Raw genomic sequence first — 19,012 nt, 5'->3', positions numbered from 1 at the left:
GGGTTTGGCAGTTCATTGTGTGAGGCCACTGTCCTTTGAAATGTAAGTGTCAGGCCCTCCACCCTTTCAGCCCAGGAAGACCCATTCAGTATGCAGATGTGTGCAGGTGGGACTGAGCAGCCTGTGTTTGTGGATGTCTGGGTGAAATGCACAAAGGAGCTGTCAACCAGCCCAGCCCAGATGTGGATTTGAGACATGCTGTAAGGCACAGGATTTTAAGTGTAGAGAAATGCTCACTTTCTAAAAGTGGCATTTCTAAAATAGTAATATAAAATCCAACCTCACCAGCCAGCAGGATTTTATATTACCATTCTGGCCATACTAAATATGACCTGTCTACCCCTTTCTGACCAGAACCTACCACTCAAGCAGTATATAAGGGTAGCCCTAATGCTAGCCTATGAAAGGAGAAGGCCTCACAGCAGTGGAAAATAAATTTAGGAGGTTTCCACTACCAGGACATATAAAACACACAGGTATATGTCCTGCCTTTTACCTACATAGCACTCTGCCCTGGGGGTTATTCAGGGCCTACATTAGGGGTGACTTATATGTAGAAAAATTGAAGTTTCAGGCTTTGCAAGTACTTTTAAATGCCAAGTCAAAGTGGCAGTGAAACGTCACACATAGGCCTTGCAATGGGAGGCTTGAGACATGATTAAGGGGCTACTTATGTGGGTGGCACAATCAGTGCTGCAGGTCCATTAGTAGCATTTAATTTACAGGCCTTGGGCACATGCAGTGCACTTTATTAGGGACTTACAAGTAAATTAAATATGTCAATTGGGTATGAGCCTATGTCAACATGTTTTAAAGGAGAGAGCAAATGCACTTTAGCACTAGCTAGCAGTGGTAAAGTGCGCAGAGTCCTAAAATCAGCAAAAACAGTGTCAAAAAGTGGAGGGAGGCAGGCAAAAAGTTGGGGGTGACCACCCTAAGACTGTCAGGTCTCACAGGGGGTAACCTGAATGCCAACCAAAGACCCCATTTCTAACATGGGTCATCACTCATTACTTTTCCAGTGATCGGGTCCATCTTTAGTACTAGTCATTGTTTAGTGAGCACTTTGCAAATGCCCCTTGTTTCTGATGAATAAGTTGTGATGAATCTTAGCACCTTTTGTTTGGGATTCGCTTGTTCGGTTTTTTTTTTATGTATGAGAGCAGTTCTCCAGATCTCCCTCATTCTTTCTTTTGCTTTTATGATGCACCTCTGATGGTATTTTCTAAGCTCAAATCTCTTTGCAGTAGTCTCTTGATGACGCTCGTACTGCCTGGGCTCTGAGCAGATTCCTGAGGAACTCATTATACGGAATGCTCCATTTCATACTGGGTGGATAGAAACTGTCCGCATGTAACACCGAGTTGGTTGCATCTGCTTTTCTGCGTAGAGTGTGTTTGAAACTGATATTTACTCAGATATATTTCTGTCACTATAGTATTGGTTATTTCTAAGGTAAAGGAAATGTCCAGTGTTATTGTTTAATCAGACAAAATATTCTTGGAATACTAGTTTCATTACTTCCCAGATCACAAAAAGATCATCTATGAATCGAAGGCAGATGACTATTATTTGCACATACACCTCATTTACTTCAGACCAGGCTATTTGCTGCTCACACCAGACTATTGTAAAAATGGCAAAATTAGGAGAAAAAGAAAATCCCTTGGCTGTACCATTTTTCTTGTTAAACACAAAGATGTTGTTAGTCAAGCACATCTTTATAATTTCCAATAGCATACCATTATACTGGTAGTATTGAATATTACTCTGTTGTAAGAAATAGTCATATGCCTTGATACCTATATCATGTTCAATATTTGTGTATAATGACACCACATCCATTGTAATTAGTTTATATGTGTCATGCCAAGGAACACCTCCCAAATGTTTCAATAGATCTGGTGTATCTTGTAGATAAGAGTTCAAATCTTACACAAGTGGTGCCGAGAAGTATTCTTTGTAATTTGACATTGGCTCCATCAGGGAGCCTTTGACTCATATTTTGGTCTCCCAGTGGGGTTGGTTGTGCTTTTGTGTATTTTAGGCAGGCGATATACAGTAGGAATAACAGGATGCTTTTCTGTCATATACTTCACTTATTCTGGGTCAATGATGTCCCGATCCTCCCACATACTTAAGCATTGCTGTATTGTAACTTGTAAATACTTTGTAGGGTCTGGATCAATTTTTTTATAGCATGTCATCATATATATATATATATATATTTGTTTATATATATGTGTATATATATATATATATTGTATATATATATTATATATATACACACACACACACACATATATCACATATATACACATACATATATATATATATATATATATATATATATATATATATATATATATATATATATATATATATGTATATATAACCTTAGACACTCCTTCCAATATCAGGAGAACCAGGACACCTCCAATATGAAAATTCAGTTTATTTCAGCACAAAATCCAACTCGTTTCGGCAACAGCCTTACTCATGGACATCACATAAATAAAGTGCTTCACATATATACAGCCCAAGTTGGTCATAGAAATAAAAATAAGAGTGAAAATAAAAATAAAAATAAACAACAGACAAATCCTAATACACCCACAGAAGAACACGTATTTGTGGTGGCCATCTTTAAAGTGCACATTCAATCTTAATACACTGTAATAAATGTTAAATAGTTTTTAAATAGTTTTTAAATCACACTGATATCCCTCATAAGATTTACATTATCAAAAGACTTATTAAAAGTTACTTCTCATGATGTTACTCTTCAAACAATTGGTAGAAAATATAATAAATAAATATTTGATACACCATTGCAAATTTATAAAATAATTCAATTATTAAATATCTCAATTAAATATTACAATTAAATATTAAATATTAAATATTTCATTTCCATGACGTTTGAGTAGAAATATCTATATATATTTTATCAAGTTAAAATCCAATATATTTTATAAAATATTTCATATAAGTATTTAATACTCAAACCCATGTCTCAATTACTACCATTGTATCTTGTACTGCCCAAGTGGGCATATACATTCACAAGTAACTGTCCTGGAGGATAACATATCATTTCTGATGTTATACATAAACGACCTCGTTCTACTAGTGCATCATGACTTCTTAACCCAAATGGGTGGACATACAAATTTCATTCATAATAAAAAACTAACACCTCTCCATATCTTAATATACATTGAAATAACACCAACACTACAAAATACTATTGTAGTAAAAAATGCTCATTGTACTACAAATCTCCACATATCTTCAAAATATATTAATTTTCATATTGGAGGTGTCCTGGTTCTCCTGATATTGGAAGGAGTGTCTAAGGTTATATTAGGGTCTCTCGGAACCCATCCAGGACCGCTGTGTGGAGCACCTGCATTCCGGGACTTGGTTACGAAATATATGTATATATATATATATTTAATTCTATGCTTATCATATATACACGTCTCTGCATAGTTTTCATATATTATTTGAATAGATGCTCAGGGGTCTCTGTTTTAATTATCTATCATAATATGTATGTACATTGGATCATAAGTATTTTACCTGCAAGTGCATTAATATTGGAAAATTGAGGAAACTGTCAAATTTAAAATATAAATTAATAGATAAAAATTATTAGTAATACAAATTCACAAATAAATTAACCTAAAGTACATCAACACTTGAAAGTTAGTTTATAAAATGCAACTTTAAATCTCAATATATGTTCTTCCTTATGCATTTAAACCGGCTCCATGCACTTATGTACCTATATATTTATTTCTTTACTCCAACTGTAGAAATAAAAATGTTGACTCTCTGCAATGCATTAATCTATGTCTCACCCCATACCTCTCTATATGTCCTCTACCTCCATTCTCTGACACATTATAAACATAATTCTACTACTATGATCTCTCCTAAGACCATTTCTATACTATTCCCTCCTCTGTCCCTCCTTGGAGCACCCCACACCACATTTTACTACTACGATCTCCCAAACAATCGGTTCTCAATTCGTCTCTCATGTATACCTCCTTTGACTCATTGCAAACCTAATTTTACTAGTATAATCTCCATCATCTGTTTCTAGGGACTCTTCCCTCCCGCATCTCTTCTTTTACTCATCCCAAACCTAATCTTTCTGCTATGATCTTCTAAAGAACACTTTCCAGATTTTTCCCTTTTGCATTCCTCCTTTATCCTGTTCAATCCACCTAACAGAGACCACTCAAATGAACTCATGTTTCCCTATACTGATCCACCACTAATTCGTATTCCATTCCAGAGTAGCATGCTACTCACTGAAAGGTCCTTCAACACCTCATCAGGGGTAGAGAGGGCTATATAAATGCAATTATCCTTACAATTGCAATTTAGCAATAGCAAAGATGAAATCATAGGGTTATGAAAATAATGTTCTTGCTTCAGGAAGGTTACAGTCAAAATATTCTAAAACCAATTACAAGACTTTGGGCTAAAACTAGAATTAATAACAAATATAGAAATGATTCACCAATTAAATGAAAGAGATATTACTAAAAAAAGTAAATGAAGACAATCAAAACTGAATGAAAGACATAGAAGAAAGCTAGAGCGCATAGAGCCAGGCTCACTGGAGCTTTGCATTGGCAGACAGAGCAGGCAGCAAGATCAGGGTGTAAATGGGCCCATTTGTGGGTGCAAAGAGACCAACACTTCAGGATTTCTCATTTGCTTCACAGGAGGAGCTCAACTGATGCTAACTAAGGGATCAGGACCTGAGAAGGCACCTCTTGGGGATCAAGAAGTCACTCCAGCAGCGACCAGCAGTGCTCAGGCACATCTGTTTGCAGGTACAGGAAGGTCTAGTGCAGCAGGTAAGCTGGGCTGTTGCAGGGAGGCCTCAGGGTCTTGTTGTGTCTCCGTAGCTGAGAACAGCATGTCAGCCCCCTGACCCTTGGCATCACTCTGCCTAGGATGAAGGGAGCAAGTTCAGTCTTAGTTCTCAGAGAGCAGGGCAGGACTCAAGCAGCAGAACAGTCCTCTGGCAGCAGGGCACTCTTTATCTGTAGTATCAACAGGGCCAAGACTGTATTGACCACTTAGTCCTGGGGTCCAATATTTATACCTGGTTCCAGCTTTGAAGTAGGAGAAAATTATAGACATCCCTCCACATCTGGTTCTGGAATGTCCTTACCTCCCCTGCCCAAGATTCAAGGGGTCTGCGGTGACAAGTGGCTAGTGTTACATTCTTTGTGAGTTTGCTGGAGGCAGCCACTTTAAAATGTGATTGGGGCAGGGAACAGCTCTGCCTCTCCCATCCTGGCAGAGATGGCACATTCTGCCAACACATAGTCCCCCTTTGTCTCATTCTCTGGGAGGAATAACACAAAGACCAACTGCCAACCACACCCAGTCATGTGACCCAAGACAAAGACTGAAGACACCAAATGGTGATGGCAAGAATATGCCAACTCTCCAAACCTGGTACTTTAAGTATTGTGACTTAAATCAGACTTTAACATTAAAGAGGATTTTAAATTACAATTCTTGAGCCCAAACCTGACTTTTCTACCAGTTCCAAATCAAACGTTAGCACTTGTTAAATATAATAGAGTAGCCCAATTTTATTCTATGGGAGTGGTAGGCCTCTGAGTAATGAAAAGGAATTAGGATGTTTTTCACTATCAGGACAAGTAAATGTCTAACTTTTTTAATACACTGCACCCTGCTCCATGGGATATTTAGGGCCTAGCCTACGGGTGACGTATTAAAAAGGTAGGTTTAGGTCTGGCAAACATTTCCTTTGCCAGGTCGAAATGGTAGTTTAAAACTGCACACACAGGCTGCAATTGCAGGCCTGAGACGCATTTTCATAGGCTACTTAAGTGGTTGGCACAAGAAGTGCAGCAGACCAACTAGTAGCAACTAGTAGTAGTAGCAGTAGTGCCCCTTTGCGAGGGATGGCTAAGTAAATTAAATGTGCCAATTGGATGAAAGCTCATTTTGCTACATTTAAAGGTGATAGCACTAGCACTTTAGCATTGGTCAGCAGTGGTAACATGCAGAGAGTTCTAAAGGCAATTAAAATTAATTTCAGCAAGCAGGAGGTGAGTAGGCAAAACATGTGGGGGAAGAACACCCTAAAGCCTGTTAGGTCTAACATCATAACTGCATACCAGGGAATTCCAAAGCTCCCAATAATGACTAAAACAAGAACACTAAAATCTGCACATAGGACACCTACATATAATGGTAGTGGAGGCTGACTCTGGACAAACCTATCTGAATTACCAAACTATGCCCGGAAATGAATGATGGCATACATTCATCTTTGCGTTCACATTTTCCCAGACTCGACAGACTAGACAAGACTGCCATAGGGACAATCATATCACAAACCCTGAATCACCAACAAATAGAAGCCTCTACTAAAATTAAAAAAAATAAAAATCCAATATAGTCAGAGAGGATTGTGGCATAGTTGGATTGCTATGTACCTACTGAGAGACTAATCGCTGAATGACAAGATGACTGTGATGGCATGGATGTTTGTCTCAAATTATCTTTAACTCTCCTCAGCTATATTCTTGTTATGCAACACCAGTAGCATAGTGATCCTATTGCCCTTCCTTAACACTTAGATACCTTACATATTTTTGTTGGATGTGTATGTTTGAACTGTTGGTGTTTTTATGTGTGTCCTGACAAGTTGCCTTAGCTGTATCATTGTAAGTTGCACTTCTCTTGGAAGTCTTTAGCACAAAACAACAGATTTGAAATCCAGTTACTCTCTCCTCTCTGTCATATAAGCAGTGAAACATTTGTTTTAGTATTCACTCATCTTAAGACAGAGTAGTGAAAAACTAAGATAGAAAACAGATCTCTGGCAGGCATAGATCCACCACCTCTCCTGGTCTCTAGAGACCTGAGGGACAAGGTGGGTAGGACTTTGGTATACCATCTCGTCAGTCTTCTTCCCCTACTTCAGTGGCTTCACAGAGCTGAGGAACCTGGGGAATGCAGATGGAGCTTTTAGGTTGCCTATGCCAGCTTCTCCTTAGCTGTGGGTTTGTGCAGACCCATGGCTAACTGTGGATTGCAAGCCTTTATGACTTTTGCTCTCAAAAAGATGCTGTCAGCACAGCAGTGATTATCCACTCTCAGAATGAAAACGAAGCATGTGGATTTGAGCCAAGATGCTATGTGTTAGTTTGTTGCTCTTTATTGTAAAGAGGGACTAAACTCCAGGAGAGGTCCAATAGAAGCTTGACAACAGATATCAAATTGCTGTATTCTGATAAAGGAAAAAGCAACTTAAATAATAATAATAATAATAATAATAATAATTGTTAGAAATGGGGTCTTTGGTTGGCAGTCAGGTTACCCCCTGTCCAAGCAAGGACCCTCACTCTAGTCAGGGTAAGTCACACACAATCCAATTTATCCTGTGCCCACCCTCTGGTAGCTTCGCACTGAGCAGTCAGGCTTAACTTAAAAGGCAATGTGTAAAGTATTTGTGCAATAAATCAGACAACAACACAATATAGCACCACAAAAATATGCCACACAGTGTTTAGAAAAATAGATAATATTTATCTGGATATTTGCAGGTCAAAACGATAACAGATGCAATAAGAAATTGTAATGATATCACTGAAAAGTGATATGAAGTTTCTTAAGTCTTTAAAAAGCAAACAAAGTCTCTTTCAAGCACAGAGTACCTGGTTTGAAGTGAAAAATCTCTGCAAAGGGCCGCAGAGGAGGAGATGCGTGGAAAATGGTGTGTGCATCGGTTTCGCCCCTTAACACACGGACTTGCATCGTTATTTTTCACGTGGGGAAGACGTGCGTCGATTTCTGGTGCGTGGACAGGGCTCCTCTGTGGGTCGCAGGGTTTTAAGACGCCCCAGGGTTTGTGCGAGGAATCCTGGGCTTGTGGTCCAGCTGCGGGTCGTTCCGGTGGGCTGTGCGTGAAATTTTCTTCCTCACGGCAGGTGCTGCGTCGATTTCCTCTCTGGAAGTCGGGCGGCGTTGTCCAGAAGGGCCGTGCGTCGAAGTTCCGGTTGCACCTCAGGTGTCGTGTCGATCTTTTCCTTGCGGGGTCGAGCGGCGCCTTTCCGGATCGGCGTGCAGTGAATTTTTCACTGCGGAGCAAGCTGTGCGTCAAAGTTTTCGGCGCACAAGGAGTCCAGTTGAAAAAGAGAAGTCTTTTTGGTCCTGAGACTTCAGGGAACAGGAGGCAAGCTCTAACTAATCCCTTGGAGAGCACTTCTGCTGCAAGGCAAGAGTTCAGAAAGGCAGCAGGGCAACAGCAAGGCAGCAGTCCTTTGTAGAAAGCAGTCAGGGGAGTCCTTTAGGCAGCCAGGCAGTTACCTAGTTAGGGGTTACATAGGGCACAAATTAGAGGTGACATATATGTAGAGAAAGGGGAGGTTTAGGCTTGGCAAGTACTTTTAAATGCCAAGTCGAGGTGACAGTGAAACTGCGCGCACAGGCCTTGCAATGGCAGGCCACAGACAAGGTAAAGGGGCTACTTAAGTGAGTGGCACAACCAGTGCTGCAGGCCCACTAGTAGCATTTAATCTACAGGCCCATGGCACATACAGTGCACATTACTAGGGACTTATGAGTAAATTAAATAGTCCAATCAGGTATGATCCAAGGTTACCATGTTTAAAGGGAGAGAGCATATGCACTTTAGCACTGGTTAGCAGTGGTAAAGTGTGCAGAGTCTAAAAGCCAGTAAAAACAGTGTCCAAAAAGTGGAGGGAGGCAGGCAAAAAGTTAGGGGTGACCACCCTAAGGCTGTCAGGTCTAACAATAATAATAATAATAATAATAATAATAATAATAATAATAATTAGTATAATAATATACATTACCTCCTGGTACACATTAAAAACTTATTGCAGGCCACCCACCGTCTGTGACCATACAGAGAAACAAGGCCAAAAGCTGAATTAATTTATAAGGTCATGGGACTCCAATGCTCAGGCAGGATGCTTTATGATGTCACAAATTAACTGTAATATACTATTACAGTTAAGCAGCAGCATCTTTTTTATTATTACAGACAACTTGAGATGTCACAAGTTGTCTGTGATAAGGTAATTAGAGACTGATTTTTATGTAGGAACTGTAGGCTCCCATGAATTATAATAATAACAATAACAACAGCAACAACCATAATAATGATAATAACACATTGTTATTGTTCTTATTAGTAGTAGGACTAATAGTCATAGTAATTTTAGTAATGGTAGTATTAGTATTCCTCTTATGAATATCATTGTAATCCAAAGAAGACATCAGTATCTCTATGATTTGCTGTAGGTTTGTCTCTTTTCATTTAATCAAGTACATTTATTGAAAGTGAACAGTAATGTTGTAGGGTTAAGGCCCCAGCTCCCTGATTTTATTCCAAGTAGGAGAGAGCACATGCAAATAGTAAAGTAGTTAAAGAGAGGCTGTGCACAGCACTGTCGACCCTACATACAGATAAGCCTCACTTGCATATGATCCAGGCAGGCTTGCGTGAAGGAAAGGCTGTGAAAAGCAGCACGGATGCCTCCAGCACACAAGTGCTAAAGAGGGTACAAATGGAGGCCCAGCCATCACTCCAACAATGGAAAGAGGCACAAATCGCAATCCTTCATACAGGCATTTGAAAGGAATATGAATTTCGACCTGGCTTCCTTCTACACACCAGGGCTAAAAGGGGATGCCAATTATACCTGATAACATGCACCCATCTATGTGTACAATAAGGATATAGCAATTCACCTCAGAGCTCCATGACCCTATTTAGGCCTCGTCCTTCAAGGATCTATATAATCATGGAACCTCTAAGTAACTTATGTATCATATTATTACTATTAGTAGTAGTAGAAGTAGCAGTAGTAGTAGTAGTTGTTGTAGTATTAACAATTTCCTCGACCATACATCCCATATATTTGCCTGGATGAAACAGATCTGCCTCTGCACGAATGCAATGGCATCTGAGATGGCTGCAGAATATTTGCTAAATCCCTATCTTCACTCCAAATCTCATCTAAAACTTTAGACCTTCGAAGTTACCAAAGGAGATATACAGTGCATTATTAATAAAGAAATAATTAAATTGTTGCTGTTATTATTATTATCACCATCGTATTGATTGTTCTTATGTTCCTAACATCACATTCAATATATTTTTTTCATAATATTTACTTTATTTCAACAATTACACATTACTGTTGTCCTTAAATTGCACTCGGTGGTACGAAGTAAAAACAGCAGTCCACAGATAGTTGGTATCTGGAGCTTATTGCTCAGAGTATACATTTTTCGGGAAAGTGTCTTAACTGTAAGTTAAAAGAATTTGTTAAACCATCAAAAATATAATTTTGTTTATCATGATACAGTCGCTGGCTTTCATGCTGAGTCACGTGATCTGCTTTTATATAACATTAAGCAGATGTTGAATTTGAAAGCCGGTTCAAATTGTTTTTGTACAGTTTAAAAGGGAGTGAGTTACATCAGAATATGTTTAAACTTTTTTTGAGCATTTCACTGGCAAGATTTTATATTCTATTTTGAGGTATATGTTTGTGTCAATTTCTGAAGAATGGAAATAATCACACCTTGATTGATAAAAATTGATAAAAATTGAGTTATTGTGTGCATTGAACCGAGTTTAGCTGTCCTTTCACAAATACTCAAAGTATTTTAAAACTTTGCATTTTCATTTAATCACTGTATATTTCGATGTTAGTGCCACTGGCGCTCACTGACTAGAATTCCTTAATGAAATTAAGAATCTTTTTATTCTGTTTCCACATCACAGGTGTGATCCGGACTGCGCTGCCAAGCATGGACAGAGAAGCAAAAGAACACTACTCAGTTGTCATTCAAGCCAAAGACATGGCCGGACAAGTTGGAGGATTGTCGGGGTCAACAACTGTAAACATCACCCTAACTGACGTCAATGACAATCCCCCCAAGTTTCCTCAGAGTACGTACATTTCTTTTATATTGGCATTCAGTTCAATTTAATATGTACTTATAGAAAAAGTGTTTTATCAAACATAAATAAATATTATGATCAAGTACCCTTTAAGAGAGGTATGCTATAACAATATTGACTTTTAAATATCGACCGGCAACACATCACTTCAACTATATTGTCAAGAGAAGCAGATGTAGACTGAAACTAATATTCCTACATTCTCGTATATATCCTTACCTTATTGATAATGTGCAAGTCAATATTTTTGTATTCAGTATTTTAAGATTGTAAAATTTACCTTGTAATAGATTCTGTTGGCTTAAATCTCACTAGTGATCAGTCACAAATGAATAGACAGTATTTCTTTCTATGACAGCACAAGCAAGAGTTTGCACCCACATCGGGAATTCTAATTCCTACTGTTGTTTTGAACGAAAATGGTTTGAAAGAAGCAAAACATGTAGGAATTAAGTACATAAGCGACGATTCAACAAGTTATGCCTCATTACAACCGGCAGAATGAGTGGGTAATACTGCCCCTAGTAAATAACTCACCCTGCAGGATCGCTGTTTTCTGGGTGCAATATTTCTGACCCAAAAAACAAATGGGCATGCATATATCCGATTCGAGAACCTTTAATCTACTTCGATTAAAATGACTTTCAACATTTAAGTATTTCTGTGCAGTTCTGCTTAACAAAATGCACACTTTTACCAAATTATTGATAAATTGTAAAGGCTAAAGCATGGCAATACGTTGGCAGATCATTGGTAGATACACACTGAGACCGTTTCAGGAACTATGTACACTTTTGTGCGTTGCTGTCACTGGCTGCACCGAGGACCTCCCAGGCATCTGTAACATTGGAGGGGAGCTTTCAGTATTAACTTACAAAAATAATTCAGCTGAACCTACGTCAGTCTTAAACTCACATTGTGTGACTAATTACACTATGACTGCACCAAATGTATAATTAAAGACCATCTGCCTATGAAAGTCCCATATTTTATGGCACTTAACATGTGTTGGTTGCATTCAGTTTATAAATGAAGCTAATTAAAGGCAATTTCTTAGGAGCTAGAATTTTCTAACTGTACAGCACACTAATACAAAGCCTGAATGTATTTGTTTCTGTTACCTAAATACCACCGATTTCAATTGCTGTAGTCGTTCCTATGAACAGTCTACAATGGACCCATATTGAAATTTTATTTTTTCACACGGTTCCCCCCTGCTAGATACTGCCGGCATTGTGACTCTCCACACTGAGAAACCACTGGTGCTTTCTCATTGCATTTGTTTTCTTTAAACATAAAGATACATGTTAACACTCATTACATGGGGCTTGTAACTTCATGTAAGGTACTGTATTCAGTATTTCTACTTCACCCTTCCTATATTTTACATGAGAAAGCTCTAAACTGCTCTGGGCTTGTTTATCTTTACATGAACTCACAGTGAGATGCTATAAAGCCGGACAGAAGAGATAAGGGAAGAATGTGTAGCCCACTGATGCCTGGAAGCTTGGAAGGACAACAGGAGCCTAAGAGCGTCTAGAAAAAGGGATACTTTGCAGGCCTCATCTTTCAAGGAATGTTGGGCATAATCAGAGGAGGCCACTGTTAGATTTGCTTGATGATGACAAATACAATGTTTAGATTGGGAAATGTCAGAAAAGGAAGGGATGTATTAATATTGGGTTACCCGGACTTAAACGAACAAAAGGTGGGAGAGGAAATGTCTAATGGTAACTAAAATGTATTTGAAAAGTCCATAAGCACATAAGTTAGATTAAAAGGAGGGGTGATACAAAGGGCTGTCTGATAGTTAATGGGGATGACATGTAAGTAAAATTATATGGTAGTAGATAGTAAGATTATTTGCCTTTGCACATAAGCATGGTTTTTGACATATGGGAGTGAAGGGCAATAGATGGACCCAGTGAGACAAGAAGGGAAGTAATTTTCATCCTGGGTCCCACAGATGTTTAAAAAGAGTTAGAGATGTATTGGAGTGTTAGCCTTAGTCAAATATGGGAACGTCTACACGAAGTTTTGAAGTTTAAGACATTGTTTAAGTAGGCAAGATAAAAAGAAGCAACTATTTAAATTATTAGACATGAGAATATCAACTCATGTACAAAGAGAAGAAACAGAGAAAAAAATGTAGGAATGTTGTTTGTGGCAAGGACATTGTATGGGTGAGGAAATATGAGTGAAGAAGAAACTATAATTGAAAAAAATATATATATTAGTTGCAGAGTAGCATAAGTGATATTGTGAGCTGAGTCAAACATATGGAATTAAAAAAGGTATGAAAAGTTTGGAGAAGAAAATCACCAACATCAAAGGGAAGTAGAACTTTTGACGATAGAAAGATGGTTATCTGGGTTCCTGTCTGGCACTATGGGACAATAATAGTTGGTATAAAGGACGGTGAAGTTGGGAGAAGGAGAGGGAAGACCCGGAATGGTGCCTTACATCATTAGAAATGAGTAGTGTAAACAATGACATGATTCAGATTGTCAGTTTTGTCCCTAATATTGCAATCAAAAGGCCTGCTTAGCAGTTCAAAGAGGGAATTGAAGTTGTTTAGTGCAAGGATTTACTGCAGCCCAGGACTCCTGGTACATGGTTTACTTAGTTGGATGCATCCAAAGGATTTTTTTTTACTTTCTACAGTATCTTGCTCAAGCAGTGAATGCCTAGCACAAAGGGTATGGTCTGAAGTTGAGGCTAGTTACAATGTTCCTGCAGGCATGTTACTTTGTCCAAATTAGTAACACTTAATAACAATTAATAACACTTTAATAAAATATCTTATTTACACACACACATACACACATAGATGCATAATAAACATAGCAACTGAACCGTAAAAATCACCTTAATAAAACAAGACATCACAAAATAAGCAAAATCAACAAAGCTAAGGACCCATGTTGTATACAATGTGTACTGTTTACAGTCAACACTTGATTTGAAATTCTGTGTTGGTTGCAATGAGAACTACGAGGATTTAAATTGTTCTGCAAAAAGGGATACTTTCAAAAATAGTCTTCACATTAAATAAAAGATGTATTTTTTTTGGGACAACAATAGTCCTTAGTGTGGAGAGTGGATTACAATCCCAGTTCTGGGTGTTAGGCACAAAAAGTGGTGGTTGGGAAAAATTAATTCCGCTCGTGGAATTTTTTTCAATAGTGTGAGCATGACATGTTTTTTGTGCATGCTGGTGAGCACCACAATATCTAGGCTGCTTGTGAGAGCATGCAAGATTTTATGGCTGTAAGCGCAGCTTCCAGCCATGACATCACCTTTCTTTGTGTTGCTGGTGAGCGTGAGTAACCGACTGTGCACTTAAAACATATTCTTTACTTGAGAAGCAGCTGAATCTACTTGAAAATACATTTTTGAGAGCATATTGTAATCCAACTGCCCATGCAATTTGTTTTTTAGTGTGAGAAGCCTTTTTTTTTTACTTTCTTTTTTTTTCAATAGGAAGTAGGTGCCCCAGAGATTTCATCTTCGTGTTCTTTTCTAGCAGGCCCCTCCCAGTGCTTTGTCCATTCACTGGTCATTTTTCACTTGGGCGTCGAGGTAAAAGGATCACTTTCTTTCTCTGCTGCATATATAGCACTGGATTTAAAGACTTTGTTTTGTGATATCACCAGTAAGTAAAAAAAAATGCATCAAGGTGTTGTTTTGTTTGCTAGAGGACATACACCAGTATTTTTTTGCACTCTTATTTGATTTTTACATTTGATTGTGTTGAGTGGCCTGGAGTTACAGTAGGGGCCTAGTTATTTTTTTGTGTTTAATTTTTGATCTTTTGTAAAGGAAAAGTGAGGCACAGTTCAGTACATTTTATCCATGCTTGTTACATTTGCAATACAAATTGTCCAGTCTGCCAATGGGCCATCCAGCCAGTAGGCCCAGTACTAGTCATCAGTGCATGAAAGAACTGTGTCTGTGGTATATTTTGTTTTAAATAAAACATTATTTAGTGCAGGGATGTCATTGGATTAAATAAAGAATGTGGGTGATTGTTTGTATTTTATGTTTTTTTCTGTAAAATGTGTATATATGGGATAATATTTGATGCCATAGGAGGATGTATGTTGTTGTAAATTGTTTACAGCTCAGTTAATAATTGTGTTTGCCATTGCTGAATTAATGGCAATAGTTTCTGCAGTGTTACCATGCCTCCTTTGTGTGGCCAGTGTGTGTGTGATTGTGTTTTCCATTGGCTACATTTGTGTTTCGGCCCCTTGTGGCCAGGGACCATTTTGTGTAGTGTGTGTCAGTTGGCCTGAATGTGTTCTTTGTTTTCCATGCCTCTTTGCTTGTTGGTGACCATGTGGCTGGCAGCCATTTTGTGCAGTAAGTCAGTGTGCTTTTGCCATAGGCTTACCTGTGTTCTCTGTTCTCCATGCCTCCTTGCTTGGTGTTGCTGTTTGACCATGTGGCTGGCAGCCATTTTGTGCAACCAGTCAGTGTACTTTTGATATAGGCTTGCATGTGTTATTTGTTCTCTCTGTATCCTTGCTTGCTCTTTTTTGACCATTTAGCCAGCAGCAGTTTTGTTTGACCAGCCAGTGTGCTTTTGCCACAGTCTTGCATTTTTCCTTTGTTTTCCATGCCTTCTTGCTTGCTGTTTATAATTTGACCATATGGCCATTTTCTGTAGCCAGCCAGTGTGTTTTGCCATAGGCTTGCATGTGTTCGTTGTTCTCCATGCCTCTTTGCTTGCTGTTGTTGTTTGACAGTGTGGCTGACAGCCATTTTGTGCAGCCAGCCCGTGTGCTTTTGCCAAAGGCTTGCAAGTGTTTTTTGTTATGTGTTCCTCCTTGCTTGCGGTTGTTGTTTGCCCATGTGTCCAGTGGTCATTTTGTACAGTCAGCCATAGAGCTATATCCATAGGCTTGCATTGGTTCTTTGTTCTCCAATCTTTCTTACTTGGTGTTGTTTGTTTGTATGTGGCCAGCGGCCATTTTGTGTGGTCAAAAAGTGTGCTTTGCCATAGGCTTGCATGTGTTCTTTGTTCTCCATGCCTCCATGCTCGCTGTTATTCTTTGACTATGTGGCCGGCAGCCATTTTTCACAGCCAGTCAGTGTGCTTTTGCCATAGGCTTGCATTTTTTCTTTATTCTCCATGCCTCCTTGCTAGCTGTTGTTATTTGAACATATGGTCGGCAGCCATTTTGTGCAACCAGTCAGTGTGCTTTTGCCATAGGCTTGGATTTGTTCTTTGTTTCCCATGCATCCTTGATTGCTGTTGTTTGTTGACCATGTGGTTAGTGGCCATTTTGTGCAGCCACCTTTTATTTATTCAAGTTTTCAAAGCCATTTTCTAGGGAGATTTGTTATAGGAGAGGGCTATGGTTTTTGTTTCTGTTCATTTTTTACTTTTCTTGGATATCTGTTTAATGACATGTTTGTGGATAATTGTAGTATATGTGCATTATGAATATGATTATGATGAACAGTGCTTTATATTACATGCATTTTTTTAGAATGTTCACATGCACCTCCATGTCTCTCATTGAGTTTCTCATACTCCCATAGTACAAACATCAATTATTAATTTTCATATTTTTATTTTAAAAATGTTTTAATTTAATTTGAATTTTCATTTTGCACTTTGCCTCTATCCATCCACCCCTGACTGTCATAGGCTCACAGCTGCACAAATCATTACTTCTATTAGGCATTAATCCATCTCCCCTGGACCCCTGCCTGCCATGGGAGGTATACTGCACACATACCAGCATCATTCATTTTTTAAGGAATATTCTATTTCTCCCTAGGCTCCCTTGCCTGCCATAGCTGCACAATAGTTTACATTTTTTAAGGATTATACCATTTTCCCATTTATCTCCTTGACTGCAACAGGTGACTTCGTTAGCATAGATGCACATAAAGGAAAGAGTTAAATCTGTATGCTGTATTATCCTTATTGGGAATAAGATTTAATGTTATGGTGGTGTGGGTTGACTTTAAAATGTATAAATATATTGTTTTTACTTATTTAGAAGAAGAATTTAAGTAACCAACCACACCAAATTATATAATCTTTTTCTGTACTAATTTAAATTGCAACAATGCCGCAAGTGTTTTTTGTTTTGCTTGTTTGTTTTTAGGTGTACAAGAAAACAGACATCACCCACAGTACTGTCAGACAGAAGGCATGTCCAAAGACAAATAACCACACAACATGTGAAATCAGTCCTCCAATTTCTTCCGCCTGTGCAGCTTCGTGCCCAGCTATAAGAAAGATGCTGCCAAGAAAGTTGCCAGTGTGAAAAATCTGCTTCCCACCAGTAGTGTGCCAACCACAACCTTTTCCTGGAAACCTGTGCCTGCCTCCAGGAGTAGGAGGAGGATGTTTGATCAGACTTATGGGCAGTTTTATGGAAAGCGGCGCTGCACCGAGGGTAATGCCACTTTCCCTGCGCCCCTTAGCACCACCCTACAACCACCATGTGTGCATCGTATTTAAAATACAGTGCACCATGGCGCATGGTAGGGCCAATAGCGTAATTTCACAAATTATTGGTGCTACTCCTGCAGAGTACATAGCGCTTCATTCTAGAGAATGGAAGCCCCCTTTAACGCCTGCTCTAGAGTAGCCATTAAAAGTGCTGTAAAAATGGTACAAGGAAATCTCATAGATTTCCTTACATCATTTTTCTGGCCTTTGCCCGGCACAGGCATAACCTAGCGCAAAGGGTTACAGAGTGGCACAATGCATGCATTGCACCACATTGTGAATACGGCAAGGAGATTACGGCCTCGTTTGGCCACATTAATGTCATAAATCATGACGTTAATGTGGCGCAAGGTGGCGCTAGTGGACTATAAATATCCCCCTCAATCTGTTAACTGACCAACGTCTGGGTTGACCGCCTGAGTTTGAGGATGAACTCTACTTCCCCTACTGAGTATGCAACCATAGTACTTTTGAATTATTTATTCTCAAACTTCTTTCTTTGCCCAAAAAATTTTGTAGGCATGTGTATGGCAGGATTAAAGTTGGACCAGTGTGCAATGAAGAAGCCTCTCTATTCCCTTCAGGATATTGGAGTCCGTGCTTGCCTCCCTCCCATGCCTATACTTTTGTTCAGCACCAAGCAGGGCTGACCCAGAAAATCATTAATTTACAAGACCGCTAACTTCCAAAGTGTTCTTTGCATCAAATAGAAGATGCAATCGTGTACCTACCACCATATTTGTATTCGAAGAGGTAACTATTGCACCAATGTGGGATGATATATTATTGAGTGATTGTGAGTGATTATTGAGGGTTTATGTGGTGGAAGACAGTGAGGGAGGGAGTTTAACTAATTAGTAAGCTAATTAGTAAGCTTGATTTTGATGATTTGCAATATTTGGGGGCTGATGAGTGATCATTTTTGCAGAAGGTCATTGGCCCTTTTAAAGTTAGCGAAATTTACTTGCCGGGTCCACTCCTTATTTCTGAAGCTGGACCATACTAGTCACTATAGTTTGCAAACACAAATCTACAAACAATGCTCCTATTCTGTTTCTCTACTTCTTTGTCAACAGCAGTCAACTACAGGTCTATATGGCTCAGGTAGGGAGTGTGACGGAGTTACTCTAAGTCAGGAGGAATATGGAAGAACGTAGGGCAGGACAACCTCTGCAGCCAGAAGAAGGAAGTTATCAACTTCAAAGGGAAACAATTATGATGATTACTTTGTGGTCTAGTACTTACCTCTGTGGACTGGAGAGAGGTGCGTTGATTTGGGAAATGTTGCTGAGTGTGATTGCTGCACTGCTGGCTCAAATGTGAAACTACTCTCATGCTCTTGCTCTGCCTTTGACTCTTCTTGGTACACTCCTCATGAAGGTTACCTTCCTTCTGTCCTCTTCCTTGACTCTACTGTACAGGGTCAATATGCATGCCTTCTCTTCTCTTGTATGAGTGAAAGGTGAACGCTCAACACTCCTGCTTACCTACTAGACCAGTTCAGGCAGGCATCCACCAGTGACAGA

The 19,012-nt window shown here is 39.0% G+C and overlaps 1 protein-coding gene across 2 annotated transcripts in view; it reads left to right on the top strand.

The window, feature by feature from the left end:
- The window catches only part of CDH18 (cadherin 18), a 2,476,497-nt gene that overhangs the window by 1,544,366 nt on the left and 913,119 nt on the right, over nucleotides 1-19,012 (top strand). For both annotated transcript variants that reach the window (XM_069219481.1, XM_069219482.1), the window contains exon 7: nucleotides 10,832-10,999. In XM_069219481.1, the coding sequence (XP_069075582.1) occupies nucleotides 10,832-10,999 (168 nt within the window). The remainder of the gene's footprint in view (nucleotides 1-10,831; nucleotides 11,000-19,012) is intronic.

The sequence above is a fragment of the Pleurodeles waltl genome, chromosome 2_2 (genome assembly GCF_031143425.1).
Source record: "Pleurodeles waltl isolate 20211129_DDA chromosome 2_2, aPleWal1.hap1.20221129, whole genome shotgun sequence".
Classification (NCBI taxonomy): Eukaryota; Metazoa; Chordata; class Amphibia; order Caudata; family Salamandridae; genus Pleurodeles; species Pleurodeles waltl.
This window is presented reverse-complemented; position numbering and strand designations above follow the sequence as displayed.